General features: G+C 38.7%; 1 protein-coding gene across 2 annotated transcripts in view; it reads left to right on the top strand.

The window, feature by feature from the left end:
• ARMH4 (armadillo like helical domain containing 4) overlaps nucleotides 1–23,455 on the top strand; it is a 97,073-nt gene that overhangs the window by 33,845 nt on the left and 39,773 nt on the right. For both annotated transcript variants that reach the window (XM_016156123.2, XM_036239126.1), the window contains one exon: nucleotides 2,304–2,561. In XM_016156123.2, the coding sequence (XP_016011609.2) occupies nucleotides 2,304–2,561 (258 nt within the window). The remainder of the gene's footprint in view (nucleotides 1–2,303; nucleotides 2,562–23,455) is intronic.

Below are 23,455 nucleotides of genomic sequence, written 5' to 3'. Positions count from 1 at the left end.
CTACTGACCTCCAAAATGTCAGAGGCAGAGAGGTAACATCAAAGCCAGAGGGACATTGTCAGTTCCGACTTAGCCTTTCCGAAGTGCTTCTCACTCATTCGGCTTCCTTGGCATCCCGCTCCGCTTGATGTTGCTGCCACCGCAGGGGCCTCCTCTGTTTCTCCTTTGCTGGATCGCCCTCTGCTGGCCAACCTCTGAACGTCGACTGCTCAGGGCTTGGGCTGGACGACTTTTCTTAATATCCACACTCATTCTCTTGGGGATTTCAGCCAGCCCGAAGGCTTTAAATATTTATAAATTGATGACTACTAGATTTTTATCTCTAGCTTTGACCTTCCCTAGGCTTCTAACACTTCCATTTGTATGTCGTAGGCATAGCACTCACACAATTAATGTGTTTCAAATAAAATTCTTGATTTTGCTCGTATCCTTTAGTTCTTATTTTTAGTAAGTTGGGGTCTTCCTTCCACATCCCACATTGCAATTATCAGGAGGGCTCTACCTTTAAATTAAATACCAGGTCTGACCACCTCTCCCCACTTCCAGTGCTACAGCCTTATCCAGAGCTCCATCATCTAGTCTCTGGGTTTTGAAATAGCTTCCTAATGCATCTCTGGTTCTGGTACAGCCTGTCATTCATTATATTTATACATTAGGTCTGGCCCCTGCTACTCCTTTTTCTTATTTCCTAGATGTTCTCTGTCCCTCCCTGATGCCCAGCCCGGTCTTTGCCGCTCTTTGAAAACCATAAGCACACTTCTGCCTCAAGGCTTTTGCCTTTGCTTTTCCCTCTGTTCCCCACTGCTGGGAATGCTCTTCCTAAATTAGCCTAAATTAAACAGGAGAATTCGTTATTTCGATATGATCTCTGTTCAAACTTTACCTTATTTGAGACGCCTTCCTTCATCTCCCCATTTAAAATAGCAGTGCCTGGCATTTTCTATCTTCTTGCCAGCTTTAGTCAGAGTGTAATGTTGTATCGTACGTCTGTTTGCCGTATGTCTCCGTGAAGGCAGAGATATTATTGCTCTGTTCCTAGTGCCTGCAACTAGGTACTTGATAAATATTTATTGACTTTTTGGAATAATGACAGGTAGTAAGTCCTACAAAGTTAAAGGACAGGAATGAAAAAGACTAGATGTAATCCTTCTTTTAAAGTAAGAGAAATAAAGCCTGTAAATGACGGATAAAAAGGGGTATATATGGAGAAGATGGTCTAGAAGTAGAAGAGGAGAGTCTCAGATTCCTGTCTTCATAGGTTCATCCAGGCTTAGGGTGGGGACCTGAAGTATTTCTAGAAATTTAAAATTGGTGAAACAAAATAGAATTGGCCATCTTATCTTCCTTAAACCTACTCCACTTGAAGCATTGAAATGACAAGTTGTACATTTAAGTTATGATAGTAACAATAATGATTTTTCCACGTGTTCCTTTTCTGAGTGTCTTTAATCAATATTCGATATCCCAGTACTCTTTATTTTTTTATTATTTTAAAAAATCAATTAATTTATTTTTATGATGATATTAGTTAACGAAATCTGGTAAGTTTCAGCTGTACATTTTAACAGTAAAGCATATATATATTGCATTGCATGTTCACGTCCCATAGTTAGATTTCTTTCTGTCATCGTAAATTTATATATTTGACCCCTTTTACCCCACCTACCTCCCCTACCTCCCCCTCTTCCTCTCCTCTGGTAACCACTAGTCCCAGTGCCCTTTAGAGTTGGACTGAGAACGTTGATGTAATTGTTTCCAGTTTCTTGGGTCACTTCTCCGTAAAGAGAACAGTTCCAGGAGTAGATTTATCTACCCCTCGCTTAACATTGTTATGAGTTCTACTAACTGATGTGGAACAAGAATGGAAAGAAAATAGTGCCAAAATAACAAATTCCCTTCTTTAGTATTATAAGATATAAAAGGATTGAGACAGTTCCTTTAATCTGTGTTAGTATTTCAGTGTACTTTTCAACAGATAAATCTTTAACGACCTCCAGAAAACAGGAAGGGGATGTTTCCTACCCTCTTGAATATAAATATGCCTAACAAAAATTCATTACCTGAACTTTGACTCCAAATTAACATGATGCTTAATAATCATCTGACCTATCCGTGATTTCGAAAGTTTAAAGTGTTGGTGAATGGCGGGCACAGAATCCTGCAAAGCTCACATCACCCAGTTTGGGCCATAAAATTGTGAAAGGCCAAGCACGATTATTTTATAGCCTTTAGGTTATTTCAAAAGATTTGTTTGTAGGCACTCGCTGCATTACTTCATTTCTCATTGACTTCTTTTCACCCAGAGGGGGAAGAAGATGAGGATGAGGAGGATGAGGAGGAGGAAGATGATGAGGAGGAGGATGAGGAGGACGAGGAAGAAGACAAAGGCGCAGATTCCCTGGATGAGAGCATGGATGGCGACACCGAGCTGCGTGGGTTTACTGTCCCTGGCCTCACATCGCAGGAACCTGACGTGGAGCAGGAAAACATGGACCTTCTGGAGGGAGCCACCTACCAGGTGCCGGATGCCCTGGAGTGGGAACAGCAGGATCAGGGCTTGGGTAAGAGTCCTGCGTATTTCCCTTTCCCTCTTCCCACCCCTTCTTTCACGTTTCTGAGGTGACAGCTTTCTTTCGTTGGTATTGATTGTGGAGCAAAGTGGATTTTCCATTTTTATTTATGGATGGTTCTTTTGGGAAAGTTATCAGTTTTTTTTTTCATTATGTTTATATTTAATGCTCTTAAATAGTCAAGCTCCAAACAGTCTCCCACTAAGAGCATGGTTCCCTAATTTTTGGAAGGAGTTCTGTCTTTCCTTCCCAGCTGGAAGACAGCTGTAGGCTTTGGGAGGGCTTCCAACTGCGGAGGAAATGTGTGTACCAATATGCTGGTCTGCAGTCAGAAAGCAAATGTATCTTGTCACCCTCTGTCCTTTTAGAATTTACTCCCTCAGGGGAAATTCTTCCCTGGCTTCTGGCTTCTGGGCAAGCTTTTGGCAGTCCGATGACTTTTCTGTTCATTCTGATAGTTGTGTTTTTGTGAAACAGAGTCTCATTTTAGCAGTCAGGGTCCAGAGAGCCCCATGCTTACTCTCTTTTGTGCGTAGCCCACATTTTAAGCGGGAGACTCCTAGGATGCAGGCTGACCCTAACTTGACATCCTCTTCCTTATCAGCGGGGCAGCTCCCCTGTCTGTCTCCCCTTGGCTTTTTCAGAAAAGACACTGCTAAGCTCTGAGTGATTCCTTGAGGCCTCAGTCTCTTGACCTCAACTCTCAAAAACCTCCCTTCACCCAATTCACTTAGTCTTTAACAGCTGGGTCCCTTTATAATCTTCGGTGCAGCAGAAGTTAGGCTTAAGAGTCATATACTGTATAAGCGATAAAGATACTCATTTCAGACTGTGAAAAACAGTCATATTAGTTTTAGGGATTTCATTAAAAATCTGGATGTTGGTTTGAGACTTTGCTCTGGAATATCATACTTAGTGTGCCTTGGTGCTTGGTTGAAACTTCCAATTTAGAATCCTATTACGTATGATTTCCTAAAGATTGTTCTCCTCTCCTCCCATGAAAACTCTCTTTTAGATCAGTGGCGAAGAAAGTGTGAGTGCATTAAAACAAGTTTGGGATGGGAAAATTACAGCGTCTGTTTATTGCATGATTGGGTAGCTTAAAACAACCTCTTTTGTGTTTTTAAAGCTCAAACTGGAATTGGTAAAATCTTTAAAAGTTTGCAATCAAAAGAGGAACCCTTTTCATAATCTCTAGAGCCAAAGAAACATGCTGGAGGTTATTTAATGCATCTTTTTTTCTTTTATAGAGGTCTTTGTCCTTTAAATTTGGTTAATCGGTTTATACAACACACCTAACTAAGCACTCGCTATCTCCTTGGCACTTTGTCTGGCATTGGGAACACAGAGAAAAACAAAATAGCGCCTTTTTCTTGTTTAGAGCAGAGCCCATTTCATAAAGATTTCAGTGAAGGGAGAGTGAGTTCTATAATGAACATAGGTTATGAGAATGCAGGGCAGAAATGTAGAAGGGACCCATTTATATTAGCTCGGAGTGTGCAGAGCTGTCACTTGTAGGATGCATAGGTAAAAGATAGCTTTCAGGGATAGGGGGCCAAAGAAAAAATAGGCACGAAGGCATTGGAGGGATGAAAGAGCATGGCGCATACATATGGGTTGGCCAGGACATTGTTTTTTATCAAATTTTTCTTATTATAATAATTTATCATTTCCCTAGGTGTCTCCTACCTTTTATTGTCATTTCTTTTCCTGATAAATTTATTTTGTCCACACGTCCTTCTCATTGTGGGTTTTCTGGAAACCAAAACAAGAACAAATCTTTTGAGTTGTTTTTTCTCACACTGTTGAAAATTGTGTTTGAGTAGTGTCCGAGTCTAGAATTTTATTAGCTAATCAGCTTTTTCTTGGATTGACAGGAGTATCTCCTCATACTCAAAACCAGTAACAACTTCTGGATCAATATTAATTGATAGTTTCCTAAATACTCTCAGATTAGATAAAATAAAGGAAAACCTCCCCTATTTGTGATGAATTTTGTGGTATATAGAATAATAGCTTCCTAAAGATGTCTATACCCTAGTCTTTGGAACCTGTGAGTATATTACCTTACATAGCAGTAAGGACTTTGCTGGTGTGATTAAGGGTCTTGAGATGGAGAGGTTATTCTGGATTATCTGGGGTGGGGGGGTTGGGGGGATGGGGAGCAGTATAATCACAAGTGTCCTTAAAAAGAGAAGGTAGGAGGGTCATAGGTGGAGAAGATGTGATGATAGAGGCAGAGGTCAGAGTGACGGCTGTGAGCCAAGGAATGCTTGCAGACGCCAGAAGCTGGAAAAGGCAAGGAGATGGATTCTCCTCTGAGCCTCTAGAAGGAATACAACCTTGCTGACACCTTGATTTTAGCCCCTCAAAACCTATTTCAGGCCTTTGACCTGCAGAACTGTAAGATAATGAATTTTTGTTGTTATAAGCCACTAAGTTTGTGGTAATTTGTTACAGCAGAAATAAGAAACTAATACAGATTTCAATAAGCATTTTATAAGCAGCATCATTTTAGAAAGCAGAGATGCGTGGTAGCTGTAGTCAAGAGTGCGAACATTGTAAAACTAAGTAGTTATTCCTTAATGAATCATTAAAAATGCAAACATTGAGACCCTTTAAAAAGTAAACTTATTTAGTACAGTAACACTTCAATTGGCCATCTTCTCCTTTCCTATTTTTAAGTGGGTGATTTTTTTTTAGAGATTGTCATATTCCATTTCACAATATGAATGGTATTCCAAAGCAAATGCTAAAACCCGTATAAACTTTGAAAAATGAACAGATTGAAGTGGGTAGTTGGGACTGGCTAAAAATAATGCAGATTCTATGAATAGATTATAGTTTTGTTTCCTGTGAAAAGCAGAAAACTTAGATGACTTTCTAAGGCAAACAGTAGATTCATAGCTGCAAATTCTCTGTTTTGAAGTTTTCTGCATTGTCACTCATTGTCTCTAGCGTTGAAAAGAGAGAGCTCATCTTCTTGATCTTGCTGTTGGAAGGTGACTGTGGAATGAACTGTACATGTTAATAGGACGTAGAGAATCAGGAGTGAAAGTTCCATGTTATGGTTGAAGTGGATTGATTAATTGGTAAAATGGCAGTAGCATACAGGAAGCTCTTTATTCACACATGCAGAATGAACTTCTTTTTTATCTAATAGTTTATTTTCAAAATTAATGGCAAGAAACTGTACAGAAAGCAGATAGTTGACCACATTCCTTCTTATCCTGTTGCCATGATAAATCACACAATTATTCTTTTTTAAAGTACAAGGTCAATATGACCAAAGTTGAGTCAGCATATCCATTTTAATGTTTAAACATTTCCAGTGTAATTAATACTTGGAGATTTTTCCTTTTTTGCATTCCTTTTTGCGTATCTGTTAAGATGCTTTAGCTACAGGTAGAAGAAACCTTAAATTGGATTAAAGAGTAAGAAGTAAATTTTCTCTCAAAACAAGTAGTCTAGAGGTAGAACTCTTGGGTCAGTTGACTCAGTAGCTCAGCTGTCATCAGTGACCCAAGGTTTTTCCATCTTGCTGCACTGTGCACTTCGCCCCCAGGCTGGCTTCCTTATAGCTGCAATGGCTGCAGCAATTTTAGAGGTCACACCTAGACAAGACATTGTCCAGGGGAAGAAGACTTTTTTTTCCACTGTGTTTCTTTTTTAAAAGTGAGGAAACCTTTCTAAGAATTCCCCAGTAGAATATTTCTTGCCTCTAATTGGCCAAGGTCAGGTCACATGCCCATTTCTAAACAATCATTGGCAAGGGGAATTTGATCACATGACTATGTGGGTGTTAATCACCATTCCTATTACCCATGATTTCTGTGTTTTTCTGTTTTCTTTTCTTGTAGATGATACTTATCCATGTCTCTTGTATCCTCTAGGCATCCTATTAGTGATCCTATTAAGTTAATATCTTTATTTTATATATATTTGAGTTCTTGAGTTCTGAATGAAGGCCTGAAGGTGGTATTGTTCCATTTTCTTCCTCAGGAAGAGACCATTTTTGGAAAATTTACAGTTCGGTTGCCGTCTGGATGGATAGGTCTTCCAAAAGCCATCAATTAGTTAAGAATTATTATAGCAGTCTTCACTTTTTCAAAAGCCTGTACCTAAAATTGGAATGGGGTCTTGATTTAGGGAATGGAATATTTTTCTCTGGAGGTTTTTAAAAAAGCCTGATAAATATTCAATTAACAATTTAAAGATGTTTGTGGAAAGCAGAAGAATGAAGAGCACTCATGCATCTATTTTTTTTTCATTAGACATTCATTGAGCACCTACTAAGTGTATGCTGTATATTGTGGAAATACTGAGAGGCTGAATTGTAGAGAGATTAATTGCCATGGGGCAGAGAATGGTCCCATAGATATGAGGTCGGTGGCCAAGCAATTCCACAATTGGGAACTAACACATCACTTACAAATAGGGATTGCTTCGAGTGGGCAACCATCTGTGAGGTGTGACTTCAGGGGTGCTTTATCCAATCCCGTAATTTATACCACCCTTTCTGCCTTAGCATGGTGTCCACTTTCAATATCAGATACTTCCTATAGATTGAGATAATGTATCTTGAGAAGGCCTCAGAAAAATGCAGATCTGCTATCTGGGTAGACAATTCATTAAGATATTATCATTTATTTATTGTTATTAATTTATCAGGTTCATGAGCTGGTGATTTAGTATGATTTGAAAATTAAAGAGAGAGGAACACAGGACAAATGCGTTTTGAGTTGGGAGGAAGGTAAGAAGGTAGGCTGAACTGCAGGTAAAGGGCGTGGTGGCTGGACCTTATAGAAACTGAACCCTTGACTATGAGAAAGTCAAACCCTTAGCCCCAAAGCGTGTCAGCTCTTCTCTTTCGGTTCCTTGTCCTCCTCTTCTTATTCTTTTGAAACACTTAATGTGTAGCTAAGACTGAACAATTAAATATAGGGCAAGATGGGCTGTGACAGCAAAGAAAAGAGGCTCCGCAAAAGGATAGTGGGAAGTGTGAGATTTCAAAGAACTCTTCATCGCAACAAATGTCAGTGAATTTTGATGTATAACATGTTAAGCGATGGATTAAAAGGTTGCTCAGGAAGCTGCTGGGCTAACTTAATTAAATAAGTGTATAAAAGGAGAGGGAGGAATGAACCCTTAATCCAATGTAACCAGCACAAAGTGAGTGGCAGATTGGCCAAAGTCCCCAGACAAGTGGCTCTCAATGGGAGGCTCACTGGACTCATCTAGAGAGCTGTAAAAAATACTGATGTCTGGGTCCTACCCTAGAGGACAACTGTTCTAGATGGAATCCATTGCTTGTTCCCTTGGGGTGAGGCAGCTTCTGTTTATGTAGGGGGATGGAGAAAGAAAATTTAAAAGAGTCTTTCTAATGACAGCTCAGTGTAATGTAGTATCTTGGATGAGATCTTGCAACAGAAAAAGGGCGTTAGTTAAAAACTAAGGAAATATGAAGAAATTATGGTCTTTAGTTAATAAAGCAAAATGTTTCTATCTTCTATGAATGGAATCCCCATTAGTGGAGATTTACATTGCTTTTCATGATCTTTTGTGTATTGGATTAGTGTGCCTTAAAGAAAAATTCAGCTTTTTACAATCACAGAGAGATAAAATTTAAAGTCAATATCCATGTTTTAATTTTCCCAGAAACCCCATGGTCACATTACAGACTCCTAACTCTGGACTGTGGAGGTTGTATCCAGACTCCTGCATCTGGGATGCCGGAGCATCTCCCGGTATGAGTTCTGTGGGTGAGCATCTGCCGGTTACCTGGGGTTCCTTTCTATTCTGAGATGGTACCCAAGGTGTCTGGATTTGAGAGTAATGCCATTCACTCTTTCTTTGTAAAGAACTGAATTACTTTTCCTACAAAAAAGGAAAAGACTTGAGTGCCGAACTTTTTCACATTAGGCAAGACACCCTGGTGGCCAGAGTTTAAATTAGAACTTGTAATCCCCGCCTCTCTTTGCCTCATGAAGATGAGCAAGCACATAAGAGAAATTAGGTCTGCAAAGGAGGATACTTTCCAGGTCCAAGGTATTATTTCTTCATAGCTCTTTCCATTTAAGCTGTTGCTTGCTAGCAAATTAGCAGTAGTTGGGGATTTCTAGGGGAGAAATATATGTCCCTATGCCTATGGTGAAAGATTCAACAAATGCAAGAATTTAGTAGGTTTTAAAAATGCATTTATTGCTGAGTTTTCCATTTATTTTATTTTATCCTGTTGTGTTGTCAATATTTTTGTCAGAAGCCTTAAATCCTCTTTTTGGCATGGTGTAGGTTATAAATAGATTAAATACATAGAAATTAATGGACTTCCTTCCTGTTGCCCATTTCCAACTATATTTGCAAAGTGTACTGAGGACCACAAATATAGAAATTTATATGAACCAAAAGTCAAAAAGAGAGCAGGCATGCCTAAAGAAAACCAGGTGCTGACCTAAAAACACTTTAATTTACTTTGTTTTTTCCTTTCATTTTGATGTTCACGACACTTCTGATGAATGGTTCTGTATATTGACGATAGCCAAACTTTTGTATTCCTTTAACATAGGAAATGTTAAGCTGTTTGGAAAGAGGAAGGGACTGACAGCATGGATAATTTTGCAGGTTATGCTTTTTTTAAAAGACTGACACCGATTTTTCACAGCTATTTATAGGACTTTTGTACCAAGAATCTCAGACAGACAGAACTGAGGCTTCGGGAATTCATTCATCCCAAGAGTCATAGGCAGAACTTAGATCATTAACACACACACACACACACACACACACACACACACACACACACACACCACTCATCTTTGCCCAAGTGGAACACTGCAAATTCTATCTTTTCCTCTAAGTTTTTCTTTTCTTTTCTTTTCTCTTTTCTCTTTTCTTTTTTTTCTTTTCTTTCCTTTCCTTTTCTCTTTTCTTTCTTTCTTTCTTTCTTTCTTTCTTTCTTTCTTTCTTTCTTTCTTTCTTTCTTTCTTTCTCTCTTTCTTTCTTTTTTTGAGAAAATGAGTGAGAAGTCGGCTCTAAGTCTCAAACACTAATGAGTGAAACCCATACAATAATGTTTGTAGAGAGTCTCTACAGCACAGTGGCAGCCATAACTACCTATGTGTATGATTGTGTATGTGCAGAACATGGAGCTAACTCCCTCAGGCACGGAGCCTCTCTGGGGTTATTCCTGCATTGAGGGAGAGAAATCAGCCTTGGGTGTTAAAATAAAACATTTTGCACCAGCTGAATCTCTCCAGTACAGTAGTAGTAGGTTTTGCGTGATGGAAAGGAACTGCCAGCCTCTCAAGCTGGCCTCAGGGAGCCAAAGCTATTTTTGAAATTCAAAGGATTGGTGGCAGAAAGTAAAAATACAACACAGTGAAAGTGAAGGAGGGATTAAATGTTAAAACAAGGAATCAGAGATTGAGATCAGGTAACTTGGGGATTCAACGGTTCTTGGATTTGAAACATTTCTTAAAATGTGTTTATCTCTATTATACATCCCTGATATATTCAAGGACCTCCATGATCTATCTGGGGTCTATGTTTCTGCTTTGTTTTTCCCAGGCGCTCTGTCTGATGAGGCCTGTGCCTCACTGGGCTGTAGTCGCTGACACCAGAACACACATTTCTGCAGACATGGCATCTGTCCATACCCGGCTTTTGCTGAAGCCTTTCCTGGCACTCTTACCATACACCGAGCCCTCCCTTGTGAAAACCCTACAGTAGTTGTCAGTATTGCTCAATTTCCATTCTCATTTTGCTTATTATTTTGGGGGCATCCTCACAGCATTTAGCACTCCGCATTGAGTACTGTTGATTGCTTAAAAGGGGTTTCTCTTCCAGTTGGTAGGCATTTGGGGCCTGAAACTGCCCAGCACAGTTGGGAGGAGGGATGGGGATGCTTCAGTGCACTTTGCCAGTTAAACAATAGTCCCTTATGTAACTACTCTGGATGGCAACATGGGGATAGAGTGGGATTTTAAATGGAGTTTGTACAGTTCATGGGGAAAGATGGTAACTGATCAAGTGTTGAGGGCTTTTCATAATGCTTATAACTGACATTAAGCATATGTATCACATGGCAGGTAGACTTTCATGTGATCTTAACTTTTTCTGGTTTTCTCCATTTACCTCAAAGTTTTTACATCTACAGATTCCTTAGTTATAGCATGACTTCAGGTCATAAACCTCAGATGGCATTTTGAGGCTAGGTTTTTTTTGGAACATAATCTAATGTTTTATTCTCCAGCTTTACTGAGATATATTTGGCAGATAACATTGCGTATGTTTAGGGTGTACATGTTGATTTGATACACATATATTGCAAAATGATCACCATCACAGTGTTAGCTAACACCTGCATCATGTCTTGTAATTGTCATTTCTTTTTTTGTGTGTGAGGAGTAATCTAACATTTTAGAATATTTTTTAAGAATGAACTTTGAGTGATCCTACACTGTAGAAATGATCAGACTTTGGAATTTTTGGGCTGACCACCTTTATAATCCTTAGCATCTGATCAGATGAAAATCAGATGGTTGCATTCTCACAGTGATCAATCCTTTAAAAATTTTCCTAGTAGTTAATTAGCTAGCTTAATAGAGATAAAGCCTTTGATAGCATCTATTAAAGAATAATTTAGCTATGGCATCACCTAGATGCAAGTGAGAAGTTTTTTAATCCTGATTCTCTCTCCTACTGGTTCATTGCTTTCCTAAGTCAGAGGATTGAGTTGTCTGTATCTCATTTCTGGCTGCTGCAAAATTATAACTATAGTGTCGTATTTTAAATGCTTTAGGGTCCCAGTTTGAAATTACCTCCCCCCACCCCTTTCATGTCTTTAGCGCCCTGTAGGAGGACCTAGGTATTGTGTTCTTGTATCAAAGATTCACTAAAAATAAATTTGAACTTGTTGTTTAGGAATATCATTCTGGAAACCTAAGCCCAAATAACTCAGCTCCAAAGTATTCATCTTTATTTCTTTCATGATCTATATGAGATAATAGACTTAAAGCTTTCTAGAAACTGAAAGCTTTATTGGTATTTTCATAATTAAATTATGTTTCATTAGAGAATTGGGAAAAATCACATTTCCTTTACTAGGAATGAATTTCTTATGTGAAAATTCAGCAGTCACTTTTCCTTTGGAGAGCTGGGAAAGGATTCTTGGAATTAAGCCAAAAAATAATCTCTTCATCAGCTACAGTTAATAAAAACATTAATAAAGCATATTACATCTGAAGAGAATGCTGTGAACTAATTTCTTTGTAATCAGAATGCACTTGTAGGCTCAGCTGGGGAATTAATAACATGTAAACATCTAGTAGGCTAGATGAGACTTAAATAAGAAGAAATACTGAGAGAAGTGGGAAATATTTCAGAAAGGAAGAAATTAAGTATATTTTATCCTCTTTAAAAAATACAGAAGGTAAGCAATGATAATGTTAAAAACTTCCAATTATCTCTTGATTTGAAGTTACATGCTACTAAATTAAGGTAAATTACTTAATAGAATGTTATCAGTTCACTGTATGAAGAATCTGGAATATGTGGAATTTCCCAAATTTTATTTGTCTTAGTTAATCTGGATCAGAGAAAGAATGCACTTAACTTTTGCATTTCAGAAACTACAGCAATTAAGTGATTTTCCCCTATCAAGACCATAAAAGAAAGATGCTAAAGCATCAAAGCTAACCTTAGTGATCAAGTGAGGTTGAAGTCAGCTGGTAAACTTGTTCATCTCACTTCAGCATTTGAGAATTAATAATCACAGCATGTGCTGTCCCAGCTCAGAACTTTCTGCTTTTCTGTTGGACAAAAGATTGTTTCACAGAACCCGGCACAAAATATAAATATATGGTCAACGAGGGGTCCCAGTTTCAATTCATGTGAAGAATCTTCAAAATAAACTTTACAACTATACACATTATCAAGACCCAGGGAAGAAATGTAAAACAAAGGAACACTCACAGCTAAGAAAATTTTGACTTACACCTTCCATCTGTTAAGTTTTTTTGCAGAGATGAAATCTTTCTGAAATAATGGATGAAAGAGAACAGCAATTGTTTGGAACAGGATGGATTTAATGACTCCTTGGGGATAAATATGCAAAACAACATTGGTGACTTCCAACTGCATAAAGTTTGATGTGAAATAAGCAATAGGCACCAAGTGAAGTATCAACTGGGTTTGTTTATCACTGTCCTGGTAAAGTAGTGCACATCCTTTAAAGTATTGCAGGACCAAGGCCTTAAGCTTCCGAGTCCTGCTGTGTAGGAAGTACAGGGGTAATAGAGGCTCTGCACACAGACTTAAGGTGAAGAGTTGTTGCTAGGTAGACCTTGCTATTCAGTGCTGAGCCATAGAAACCACACAGGGATCTAAAGACAACTCACGTACTTAATCCACCAATAAAAGGGAGATGGGGGCAACTATGAGAAAATCACGATGTGGGAAAGTTCGTTTTCAGTGGAATCTTGCAGCCTTTTCTTCTTCTTTCTCCCTGGTCGTCATCCTCATCATCCTCACTTTTCACTCTTCCTTTGAGCACCAGTGGCACCCGCCCAGGATGGCCCTGGGATCCTGGGGCTTCAGTCTTCTCTTTATCCCTTTCACCACATCAGTACACTCTTTAAGACTTTGATTTAAACACTTTTTGAGAGACCATCAATAATTCATAGTCATTAAAAAGATAAATTTTCATAGAAGATATAATCAAGATTCTCACTCAGATATAAAATGAATGTGTATCAAAGGTTTTTAAAAATTCATGAATTAAAAAAACAAAACAAAACAGGCAGAAGCTACGACTGGTTCAAAGGAGAGATTAAAGAATCACAAGTGTACATGGAGTCCAGGACTGTTTAAATGAATTTACAAATGGATGCAGGACTGACTTTTTCCCACTGTACAGTTAATTTGCTTGTTTAGAGAAGAATTATTTGTATTGCTATTAGTTAGCTGTAATTTAAAGAGCTGTGAAATAGACTAAAGGCAGTGCAGAGCCCTGATGGAATCAGACAATTCTCAGAGGCTCCAACACTCTAATAAAAAGATATTCAATAATCTCTTCCTTATTCCAAAGGTTAAATTTTTTTCTTACATACTAAAACAAGGATACCTTGTAACCCCAATTTGTTTGCAAGCATTTATATTGTGAAAGAGTATTTGTTAACTAAAAAGATTGAGTGGTGGACTTTGGATAAGTGAGAATGTATCTGCCAGGTAAGGTCAGTTGCTGTAACAAACAGCTCCAGTGTCAGTGGCTTAACACGGTAGATTTATACTTGCCCTTTTCCTAGTTCCCACTGTCTCTCAGTTACACTCTGCCAAGTAAGTGTATTCACTATCTTTGTGGGCCTAAGCAACTTCACTGGGTCCTCTGCATCCATCCATAAGGCAGGAAAAAGAGAGAATTTAGGGGAAGGCTGCTTGCAGCTCTCAGCCTGGGATGGACTCATTTTCCTTCCACTCAGATTCTGTGGTGAGAACTAGTCACATCACCCTACCTGGATGAAGGTGAGGCAGGTTGTGGTGGTGGTGATAAATGCTATTTAGCTGAAGCAAAACAAGCTTGATGAGAACTTTGCATTTTCAGGGTTCTGCTTCCAGGTACACTCACCTTAGAAAGGCAAATCCCAGAAAACTGTTTGCTATTTATAAATTATTGCTAGACCATTAGCGATGAGCAGAATACAGTGTCTTCTCTCTATAAGCGTATGAGTCATGGGAAGGAAAATCTGTAATGTGAGGCAGGATGTGACATATGCTGTGAAAGAGGGAAATGCTCTGAAACTACCAAAGGGTAAAATAGTCATTTCAGCCAAAGGGAACCATGGAAAGCATTAGAGACAACGTGCAGGATGGCAGTTGAGAGCCTAGAATTTGGAGTCAGGAAATCCTAAATTCAGGCCTTCGCTTTACAGCCATAAGCTCTGGACTAGTTTTTTCATTTTTCTGAGCCTCTGTTTTCCTAACTCGAAAAAGGGCATGATAACTCTTAGCTCATAGGGTTGTTGTAACATTACATAAGTAGATATATATGTGCAAAGCGAAGCAGAAGCTCATTTATATGAGACCTTAATGGTTAGGTCAATTTCACTGGGAAGAGAAAGGTAAGAGGCCTGGTAAGAAAGGACCCTGGGTTGTTCCTTTCCTCCTTATTTCCTGAAGGAGCTTTTTTAGACATTGGAAGTTTCCAATAAGACTGTATTTGAGAAAAGAGAATCCACTACCAAAAATAAATGTGAAAACCTAGGTGTTCTTGAGTATAATACTTGAACTATTTAAAAATCTGGCATGGATTTATAGTGGCTTTGCTGATTCATTCTTTGCTACAAGACCCAGTCTTTGTCCACACAACACACAGTTAGCTGTAGGTTTAACCAGTATAGTATGAGGAGATTTAAAATGAAACAACGTAAATAATTGATTGGAGTTTTTTACTTTTCAGATATTACTTCTTCAAGGTACAGATGAGGTTTCTGTGTCTTTTCTATATTTTTGTCTCCAATTTTTTCTCCCCCAGATTAATGATATATTTTAACTTTGGGGACATGTAATTACAGAATGTTGTTAAGAAAGAAAAAAAATCACAACACGGCTACTTTTAGGACATTTAGCATAAAGGCAGTAGCCTTAAGATATAAACTTGAAAATTGAGTGTTTTGTTCTACTTGGTAGCATCGTGCAAGTTTATATCCAACCTCTCTGCACCATGAATGTCTTAATAATTTTATACAGATGAACATAATCCTTAGGAAAAAGCAAGTGTGGTACTTCTTAAACATTAACATGTGTACAAATCACCTGGACATTCTGATAAAATGCAGGTTCTGATTCAGGTCTGGGGTGGGGCCTGAGATGCTGCAGTTGAAAGCTCTGAGGAGATGCTGATGCTGGTGGTCTGTGGACCACGCTGTGAAGGGCAAGGGGCCATTTGACATACTCTTCATCTGGGAACTTGAGGAAGCCTCGCTTGGGAGAATAAGGGATGCAGAAATTTGTTTTTAAAAGTGAGTTCGAATTTTATAGTATCTCCTTTTATTAAAGCTGCCATTGATTGAGCCTCCCTATTTTCCATTAAAGACAGAATTCTTTATTTTTTATTTATGTTATGTTATATTATTTTATTTTTTTACTCTTAATTGCAGTGACAAGGGCATTTCATCTCTCTCTGTTTTCGTATCTTCAAGAGTGAGTTCTTACTGAACAAGGGGCACTAGAAAAATTACAGGAGTATATTATTTTTGCAAACTGGTACATGGATGCTTCCTTTCACTATGCTATGCTTCTACTTTTTTCCCTCACCATTCATTTAGATTTGAGTTGTAACATTTTCATGGGGCAAATTCCCAAAGAGGTGGGAATTTCTCGAAGCCAAATATAGGCATAGAGTAGGTATTCAGATAAAGAGGAGCTATGCTAGTGATGCATTTCCTCTAGTGAGGCATTTATTATGCTGTAGTTATTCCTTCTCATTTAGCAAGGCTCTATAGTGAGGGGCATGGCAGCCAGGAGTTGCCATTGAGGTCTCGGTCCCTAATTTTCTGTGAGATATGTTAGTGAAATACACACTCAGTTTTTTCTCTCTGTGAAGTGGAGATAATGGTCTGTAACAATTATGCAAGATGACAGGGCGACCCCTGAGTGCCCTGGGGTCCAGTCTCAGGCACCACCTGCAATCAGTAAGTGAAAAGATGGATCTTCCTCCAACTCAGCAGTAGATGTCGCTACAGTCAACTAAAACCCTAGGAAAGCTCTGGCCAAAAGGATTCTATTAGAGGAAAAAGGAAAGGAACATACTAGCTACTAAACTTAACTGAGCATCTACCCCAAACTCAAATCTTTTACATCATATTATTATTTATTATTTTCAATATTATATGTTATTGTACGGACAAGTCTCTTCAGAAAAAAGAAGTTGATTTAGCAAACCATTCATTCTGTTCCATCTTTCATTCACCAGTTTGTTTATTCAAGAAATACTAGGCACTTACAAAGTGTGAGGCGCTTGCCATGCTCCGGGCTTACAATGGTGAACAGTACAGATGGTCTGGCTGTATGGAACTTCCTGTCTGGTAAGAAAGACAGGCAATTAAAGAGGTAATTACAGTACAGAGATCTTAGTGTAATCATAGAACATGTGCTAGATAAAACTGAAGCAGATGACAAGGGAACCTGGCTGAGTCGAGGGGGGATGGGTGGTCTCTGGGACAAAGTGGTGTTTCAGAAGGTGCCCATAGCATGCATCAGGGCACAAATTAGAAAGCTAGCCTTCGGATTCCTTTACTCTATTTAAGATTCTCATGGATTCTTGTTGTGGTTCAATTTACCTCCTTTGTCCTTATTTGATGACATCATTTGAAATGTATAAAAATTACTTTCTTGATTTTACTTAGATAATTTGAAAGATCTAAAAAATTAACCATGTTTTATATTACTGTTATTACTTCTCATTTGAGATATTGAAAACTGCTTAGTATCTTTTATATGGTAGATACTTTGACAAATACTCTGAAATGTTTTATTAGTGTGCGATATATGGAAGATAAAATTGAATGTCGAAGCTGTCTTTCCCTTGTTTCTACTTTTATTCCTCACGGGGGTTTTGAATTCAAGAAAAAGCTTCATGTTTCCACAGGATGTCGAAGTCAGTAAAACACATCTGGGAGCCACTTTGGCAACAGTTATGTGACCTGGCTGGAGGGAAGGAGTGGTCATGCATTGGATAGCAGACATTTTAAGCAGATAATAAAGAATGAAATATTGATAAGGAACATGAAATTATTCTGTTCAATATTTGCTGGACTTGTGACTTACGAATTACATTTTGAAATCCTAAATTAAATTTATCAAGAGTCCCAGATATTGATTTTTGGAAGAGTAAAATCAAGTTAGTAATTTGAGGCTGTGTGCATTTCGACCTCAAATCTGCCTTCCTATTAACCTTACCTTCTGTTACCTCTGCTCTGGCCTTGTGTGTGCTTCATAGCCTTGCCACACTGAACTCTTTTCACACTGAGCATACAATGTTCTTTCATTTTTCTAAGGTTTTGCATACCCAGGTCTCTATGTGGAGCTCCTTTTCTCATATCTCTCCTGTCTGTCTGTGGAATGCCTACTCAATCTGTAATACCTGACGCAAATACCGTCTTACTTGGGAGAATTCTCATAAATTGATAATTTCCTTATTTATACTTCTATAGCTCATAGTGTTATATTGTATTTAATGTATTGTATGTCTGTCTATCTTATAAGGTTCTGAACTACTTGAAGGCAGGGAGTCACTCCTTATTCATCTTTGTTTTTCCTATGCCCTATCATAGTTATAGCACATTTTAGTGACTCATTTAGTGGTTGTTGATTGACTAAAATAAATGTGTGAATATATGTGCATACATGCATGGATAAAAGTAGTTACTGCAAGTATTTCTCATCTCAATGCAAATGTCAGAAACTGTGGAAAGAAGAAACTTGGAAGTTACAACCGGCTAACTAATCTTCCAGGTAAGCCTTTGATATCTGCAGGTACATCCTGAGCTGATGTCCAGGGAATTTTTAGACTAGATCTTTAGAGTCTCTTTAAGTTATAAAAGTTGATAACTTTATTTTGGCTATGCCACTTCAAATAAAAGAGTGAGTACACTTTCCTTGTAACACTTTTGCCTGCTGGCTGAAAAACAAGGGTAGTTTTGCTCAACTTAACTTGTCATTGTCTCTCTTCTTAGTTCTCTGAAATCTACTTCTGTTGTCCCTCAGTGACAAATCATTAGGCTCATTCCCAAATGAATTGGTTGTCAGGTAGGCATCATTAAGGCTAGTGAAATGTCTCAGTCTCAGCTGAGCAGGGCACACATGATGTTATCTGATCCTGACAGGCATGGTGATGTGGTGTTCCAAGAAGAGAAGAACACCTTTCAAGACTACAGCATACCTCAAGTGTGGGCAATTACTCTAGTCAGTGAGTAATAATCAATATATAAAGCTTAAGGTGGGGACATTAATGCTTCCTTTAATGCAAAACATTAGCAACTAAAGGTTTTTTTGGAGGGATAGGACAGGAATGAATTGATAGTCTACCTTTCACTTCCAAAGTTGATTTTTATAATCAATTTGCAGACATAATCCATTCTGAGGGTTGTGAATAATAAAAAGAACTAAAAGCTTTTACGAGATCTGTTTTTAGTCAGCTTGCCTCATATTCTTCCTTCCTTTTAGTCCTCCAGCACTATGTCACATTCATTATTATCCTGAAAAGAAAAATCATTCAAGCCACTTAAATGACGTTTCAGTGACATACAATCCATTAGAATTCAGAAGAGCCAGCGCTTTCCAAAAAGAAATGTGACATTCTCCTTTGCTTATTCTTTCTCTCTTTTTATTTTACTTGAAGTGAAATTTCAACTTCTTTTGAGATTTCTTATTTTATATATTTTCATAAAATCATTATTGGTTTTACCTCCTAAAACCACCTGCTTGGTTGGTTAAAAGGCAGAGGTTAATATAAGTTCATTCCTCATTTTTGTTTGTTTATCATGACTATGAAGCAATATATGCTCAAACCAAAAATTTTGGATAAAATATATAATGCTGGAATTATTATGCCCAGGAGCAGCTGGGTAGACTTCCGGCTCTGTCCACCACCAGAAAGAACCTTTATTTTGAGCAAACCGCAAAATCACTTGGAGGCCAGAGAACGGCGCAAACGTGCTGCCATTTCCCTCAGGTTGCCTCTCAGGCCATGCTGACTCTCCTTACGGGAGTGGTGAGAAGTCCCTCTTCCTTGGTCTCCTCTCCCCTTCCTCTCTGCCATTCTCCCACTGGGGCTGCAGCTTTGTCCTGTGGTCTTGACTGGAAACTGGAGTCTAGAACAATGCCCACCACATGATAGACCCTCAATAACTTTTTATTGAATAAATTTAGTTCTCAAGGGAAGTATCAACATAGAAATACAAACCTAGATGTACAACATTATTGCATAATGTTGATGCCTGAGGCCAGAAGACCCTCTTCCCACCAGGAGAAGATGGGAAGGCACAAAAGAGATGAAAGGAAAGGAAACCCATCCTGCCACATCTCAAGAGTTTTTAAAGGAGGTAGGAAAATTCACCTACAATTCTTCTACTCAGAGGAAACAAATGACCTGTTATTCTCCAGCCTTTTTTCTATGTATTTTTTTTCTATAGCTGCCATTATGGATTTTCCATTTTATATCAGTGCAATCTAAGTTACATTGTAGCTTAGTCAAGTAAAATATTTCTGCTTAAATTAGTAGTAACCAAATTTATTTGTGACAGTATTTTTCTTTGATTCTAATACCAGTGATTTTTACATTTTAATGCTTCTAAATCATGCATAAGTAATATATCCAATATGTGTTTTAAATGTCAATAGTAAATCTAAATCAATGACTTCTTAGAGGGTCTATGAATATAGTATATGGAAATAGTCTACAGTATAGTTACTTTTGATATTTCCTCATGGAAAAGTGACCAGACTGACCGTCCTTTATGGTTCAAAAAAATATTTCTCTGAATGCATCAAAGTCTCCTGATCCCTCCTTCTCCCTGTTTACTGCTTTTTTTCTTTACATAAAAATAAAATTTTGTTTTATTGTGGTAAAATTCACCTAACATAAAATAATCATTTTAAATTATACAATTGAGTGGCACTTAATACATTCAGTGAATGCATTAAGTGTGAGACCAGCATCGCCTCTATTTAGTACTAAGTCGTATTCATCCCTTGGCACGTGGAGGCAGAGAATGCATAGACATGACTGTGGTATGTTATAACACAGCTATACATGCTGCGATACTAGTATCAAAATTCACTAAACATATATGCTGTTGGCAGTTGTAGAATTGTCCTGGGAGTTTCTAAAAATTAGTAGTCATTTTACGTGAGGTAAATCAACAAGCAAGACTATCAACATGTGAGAAAAGCTTATGGAGACGAGTTCATGTTTAGAGCAAGGCACAGCGTAGCTAGGGCCTCTGCCTCAGGATCTCAGCTTTAATATATCAGCTGAGGCTGTGGTCTCATCTCAAGCCCTGACTGGAGAAGCATCTGCTACCAAGCTCACATGGTGGTTGGCAGAATCCAGCTTCTTGTAGGTGGTAAGACTAAGGGTTTCGGGACTTGTTGGCTGTTGGCTTAAGGCTGCCCTCAGCTCCTTGCCACATGGGCCTCACCACAGGGCAGCTCACAACATAGCTCGCTTCATCAAGGCCAACACATGAGAGAGTCTGTGGGCAAGAAAAACATCACAGCCTTATGTAACATGGTCATGGAAGTGACATTTCATCCAAGTGACTTTTACCATATTCTGTTAGTTAGAGGCAAATGACAGGTTCTGCCCACACTCAGGAGGAGTATCAGGACACTCAAGGACCACGGGTATTAGGAGATGGGGATAACATGGAGCAAGGTTGCTGTATAAATGGGTCATCCAATCACTCACATCTGTCTGCAGAGCTGGCTCATTTCCATCCTCCACTGAAGAGTAAATTAGGTAAGGAAACAGACTCATACTAAAGGGCAGCGTGGGCATGAGGAGAAGCTCTGTGGGGAGCATGCCGTAAACTTGCAGTGTTGCATAGAAACCACCACTCACCATTTGTTTTGATGTGTCAAGGGAAACTGGAAAAATTTGACAGTCTCTGGGGAAGATGATAAATAGTGCTGATGGCTGGTGGGCTTAGCCTTAGTGTCTGATTTGAGGTGTTTCCTGGAGCCTTAGGACTTGAGGGAATAGAGAATGTCTGCAGTCACACAATAAGGAAATGCAGGTAGATTCTCTTAAGTCAATGGCATTGTTTGCTAAGAATTCATTCTCCAAGGTTCTGTGTCAGCTAGACTTATTTCAAAGAAATTGTAAAACTACTGAAGGGCTGTATTTGATGCATAAAGAGTGAACTATACTTTGGCTGGCAACATATTTTTTTGTGAAACATTTTTTCATCTCAAATGGTATTACCCTGTTTAATCAATAATATCATTTGTCTGATTTTGCTATGAATTATATTGAATCTTTCAAAAAATTAATGACACCTAGCTCAATATCACATACATGGCAAACACTAAATAAGAACTGCTAAATTAATGAATGAATATAAAAGAATATATTATTGGAATACATGGTAGCTTTTGAGCTGCTTATTTGAATACAACAACATCCATTTGTGTAAATAGTCGTGTGTTGTTTTGAGAGCATTCTTGCTCCTTGATAATGTGATGTCCTCTGCCTCAGCTGGCAGTCGTCATTCTTTGCTTCCAACACTGCAGTGCATACAGTGGTTGTGAATTTTTTTTACAGTGGTCGTGAACTTAAGAAGCAAAGATAGTGAGAATCAGAGGTATCTCACAGAATCAGAAACCCTTTGACAGCTACTACCACTCATTCTTGATAGGTGTTTTTAATTAGAGTTTTGCTAAATTTCCATGCTTAAGATACTACGCTAAACTCCTCAGGAAGGATGGTTAATAATTAAACATTTTGGGAAAAGTTAGTGAATGCATCAATGTTATGAGTGGAAATTTCTTTACGTGATAACTAATTCTGTGCTGGAATTGTTTAAGGCAAAATTTTATTACCAATATTTTGGGTTTTGAAACAGCTTATTCTTGGTTAAAAGTGTGTGGATTATCTGCACTGTCTCAGGTAGGCCTCTTTTTGCTAATCTAGCTGTTTCCAGGCTACTTCTTGGATTACAACTTGCATTTCATATAAACTGAGGGATTACAAACTGTATTTTTAAATTGCCTAGGAAAAAGTAGCAATAAAAAATAAAAGACCAAATTCCAGCCAGGTGGCAAGTTTCTGTCTGTTAGTTTTAGTGTATCCACGACTGCTCGCCTTCGTCAGTCTGTGTGATTGAGAGCTAACCGTGCAGCTTGACGTGGTTCTGCTTTCTTACTGATTAGGGCAGAGTGAGCTGGGGAGGCTGTGATAGATGGGTAGCACCACAATGTTCTTGGCATGCACTGTGAGGCTGTGTCCTTCTCCAACTCATTAAATCAAAGCAGGATACATAAATACCAGGCATAGCAAGCCTTTCTTGGGATGCAGATAATCAGATTTTCTGCTCATTTGTGAAGAACCGTGACCTGCCTGCTACCTTTAATAAAACGTTATTTTAAAATATCACATAGATCATCTTTTTCACCTTTATCTCTGAAAACCCTTTTCTTGAACCCATGGCTCCTGTTATGGGCCGGTTATATCCTCCATCCCCCACCCCCAAATATGTTGAAATTCTAACTCCCAGGACCTGTAAATGTGACCTTTTTAGAAATAAGGTCTTTGTAGATTTAATCAAATTAAGATGAGCTCATTAGGATGGGTCTTAATTCATTGTGGCTGATGTCCCTATAAGAAGAGGGAGATTTAGACACATCCACATACACAGAAACACGAGGAGAATGTCACGTGGCGACACAAGGACACACAGACACAGAAGGGAAGAACTATGGGAAGGCTGAGGCAGATGTTGGAGTGATGCTGCCATAAGCCAAGAAACAGCTGGTGTTACCAGAAACTGGAAGAGGCAAGGAAGCGCCCTCTCTCAGAGTCTCTGGCGGGAACACGGCCCTGTCAACATCGTGATTTTGTACTTGTAGCCTCCAGAACTGAGAGAAAAGTTTCTGTTGTTTTAAGCCAGTTTGCGGTGCTCATTATGGCAGCCCTAGGACACCAACACATCTTCTTTTGAGCTCCTGCTTTCTTTCTCTCCTTCTCTTCACAGCCAAGCTGCAGTTTGGCTAGTTTGCACCACCCCACTAAAACTGTTCGTGCTGAGGTCTTCAGGGCCCGCCCAGAGCCGTTAGCCCCGCAGACCCTGGAGCCTGCTTGCCTGAGTTCAAGCCCAGACTCCACTCCC

The sequence above is a fragment of the Rousettus aegyptiacus genome, unplaced genomic scaffold (genome assembly GCF_014176215.1).
Source record: "Rousettus aegyptiacus isolate mRouAeg1 unplaced genomic scaffold, mRouAeg1.p scaffold_m13_p_3, whole genome shotgun sequence".
In the NCBI taxonomy this organism is placed as follows: Eukaryota; Metazoa; Chordata; class Mammalia; order Chiroptera; family Pteropodidae; genus Rousettus; species Rousettus aegyptiacus.
The sequence above is the reverse complement of the archived record's forward strand: the minus strand, read 5'-3'. Positions and strand labels throughout refer to the sequence as shown.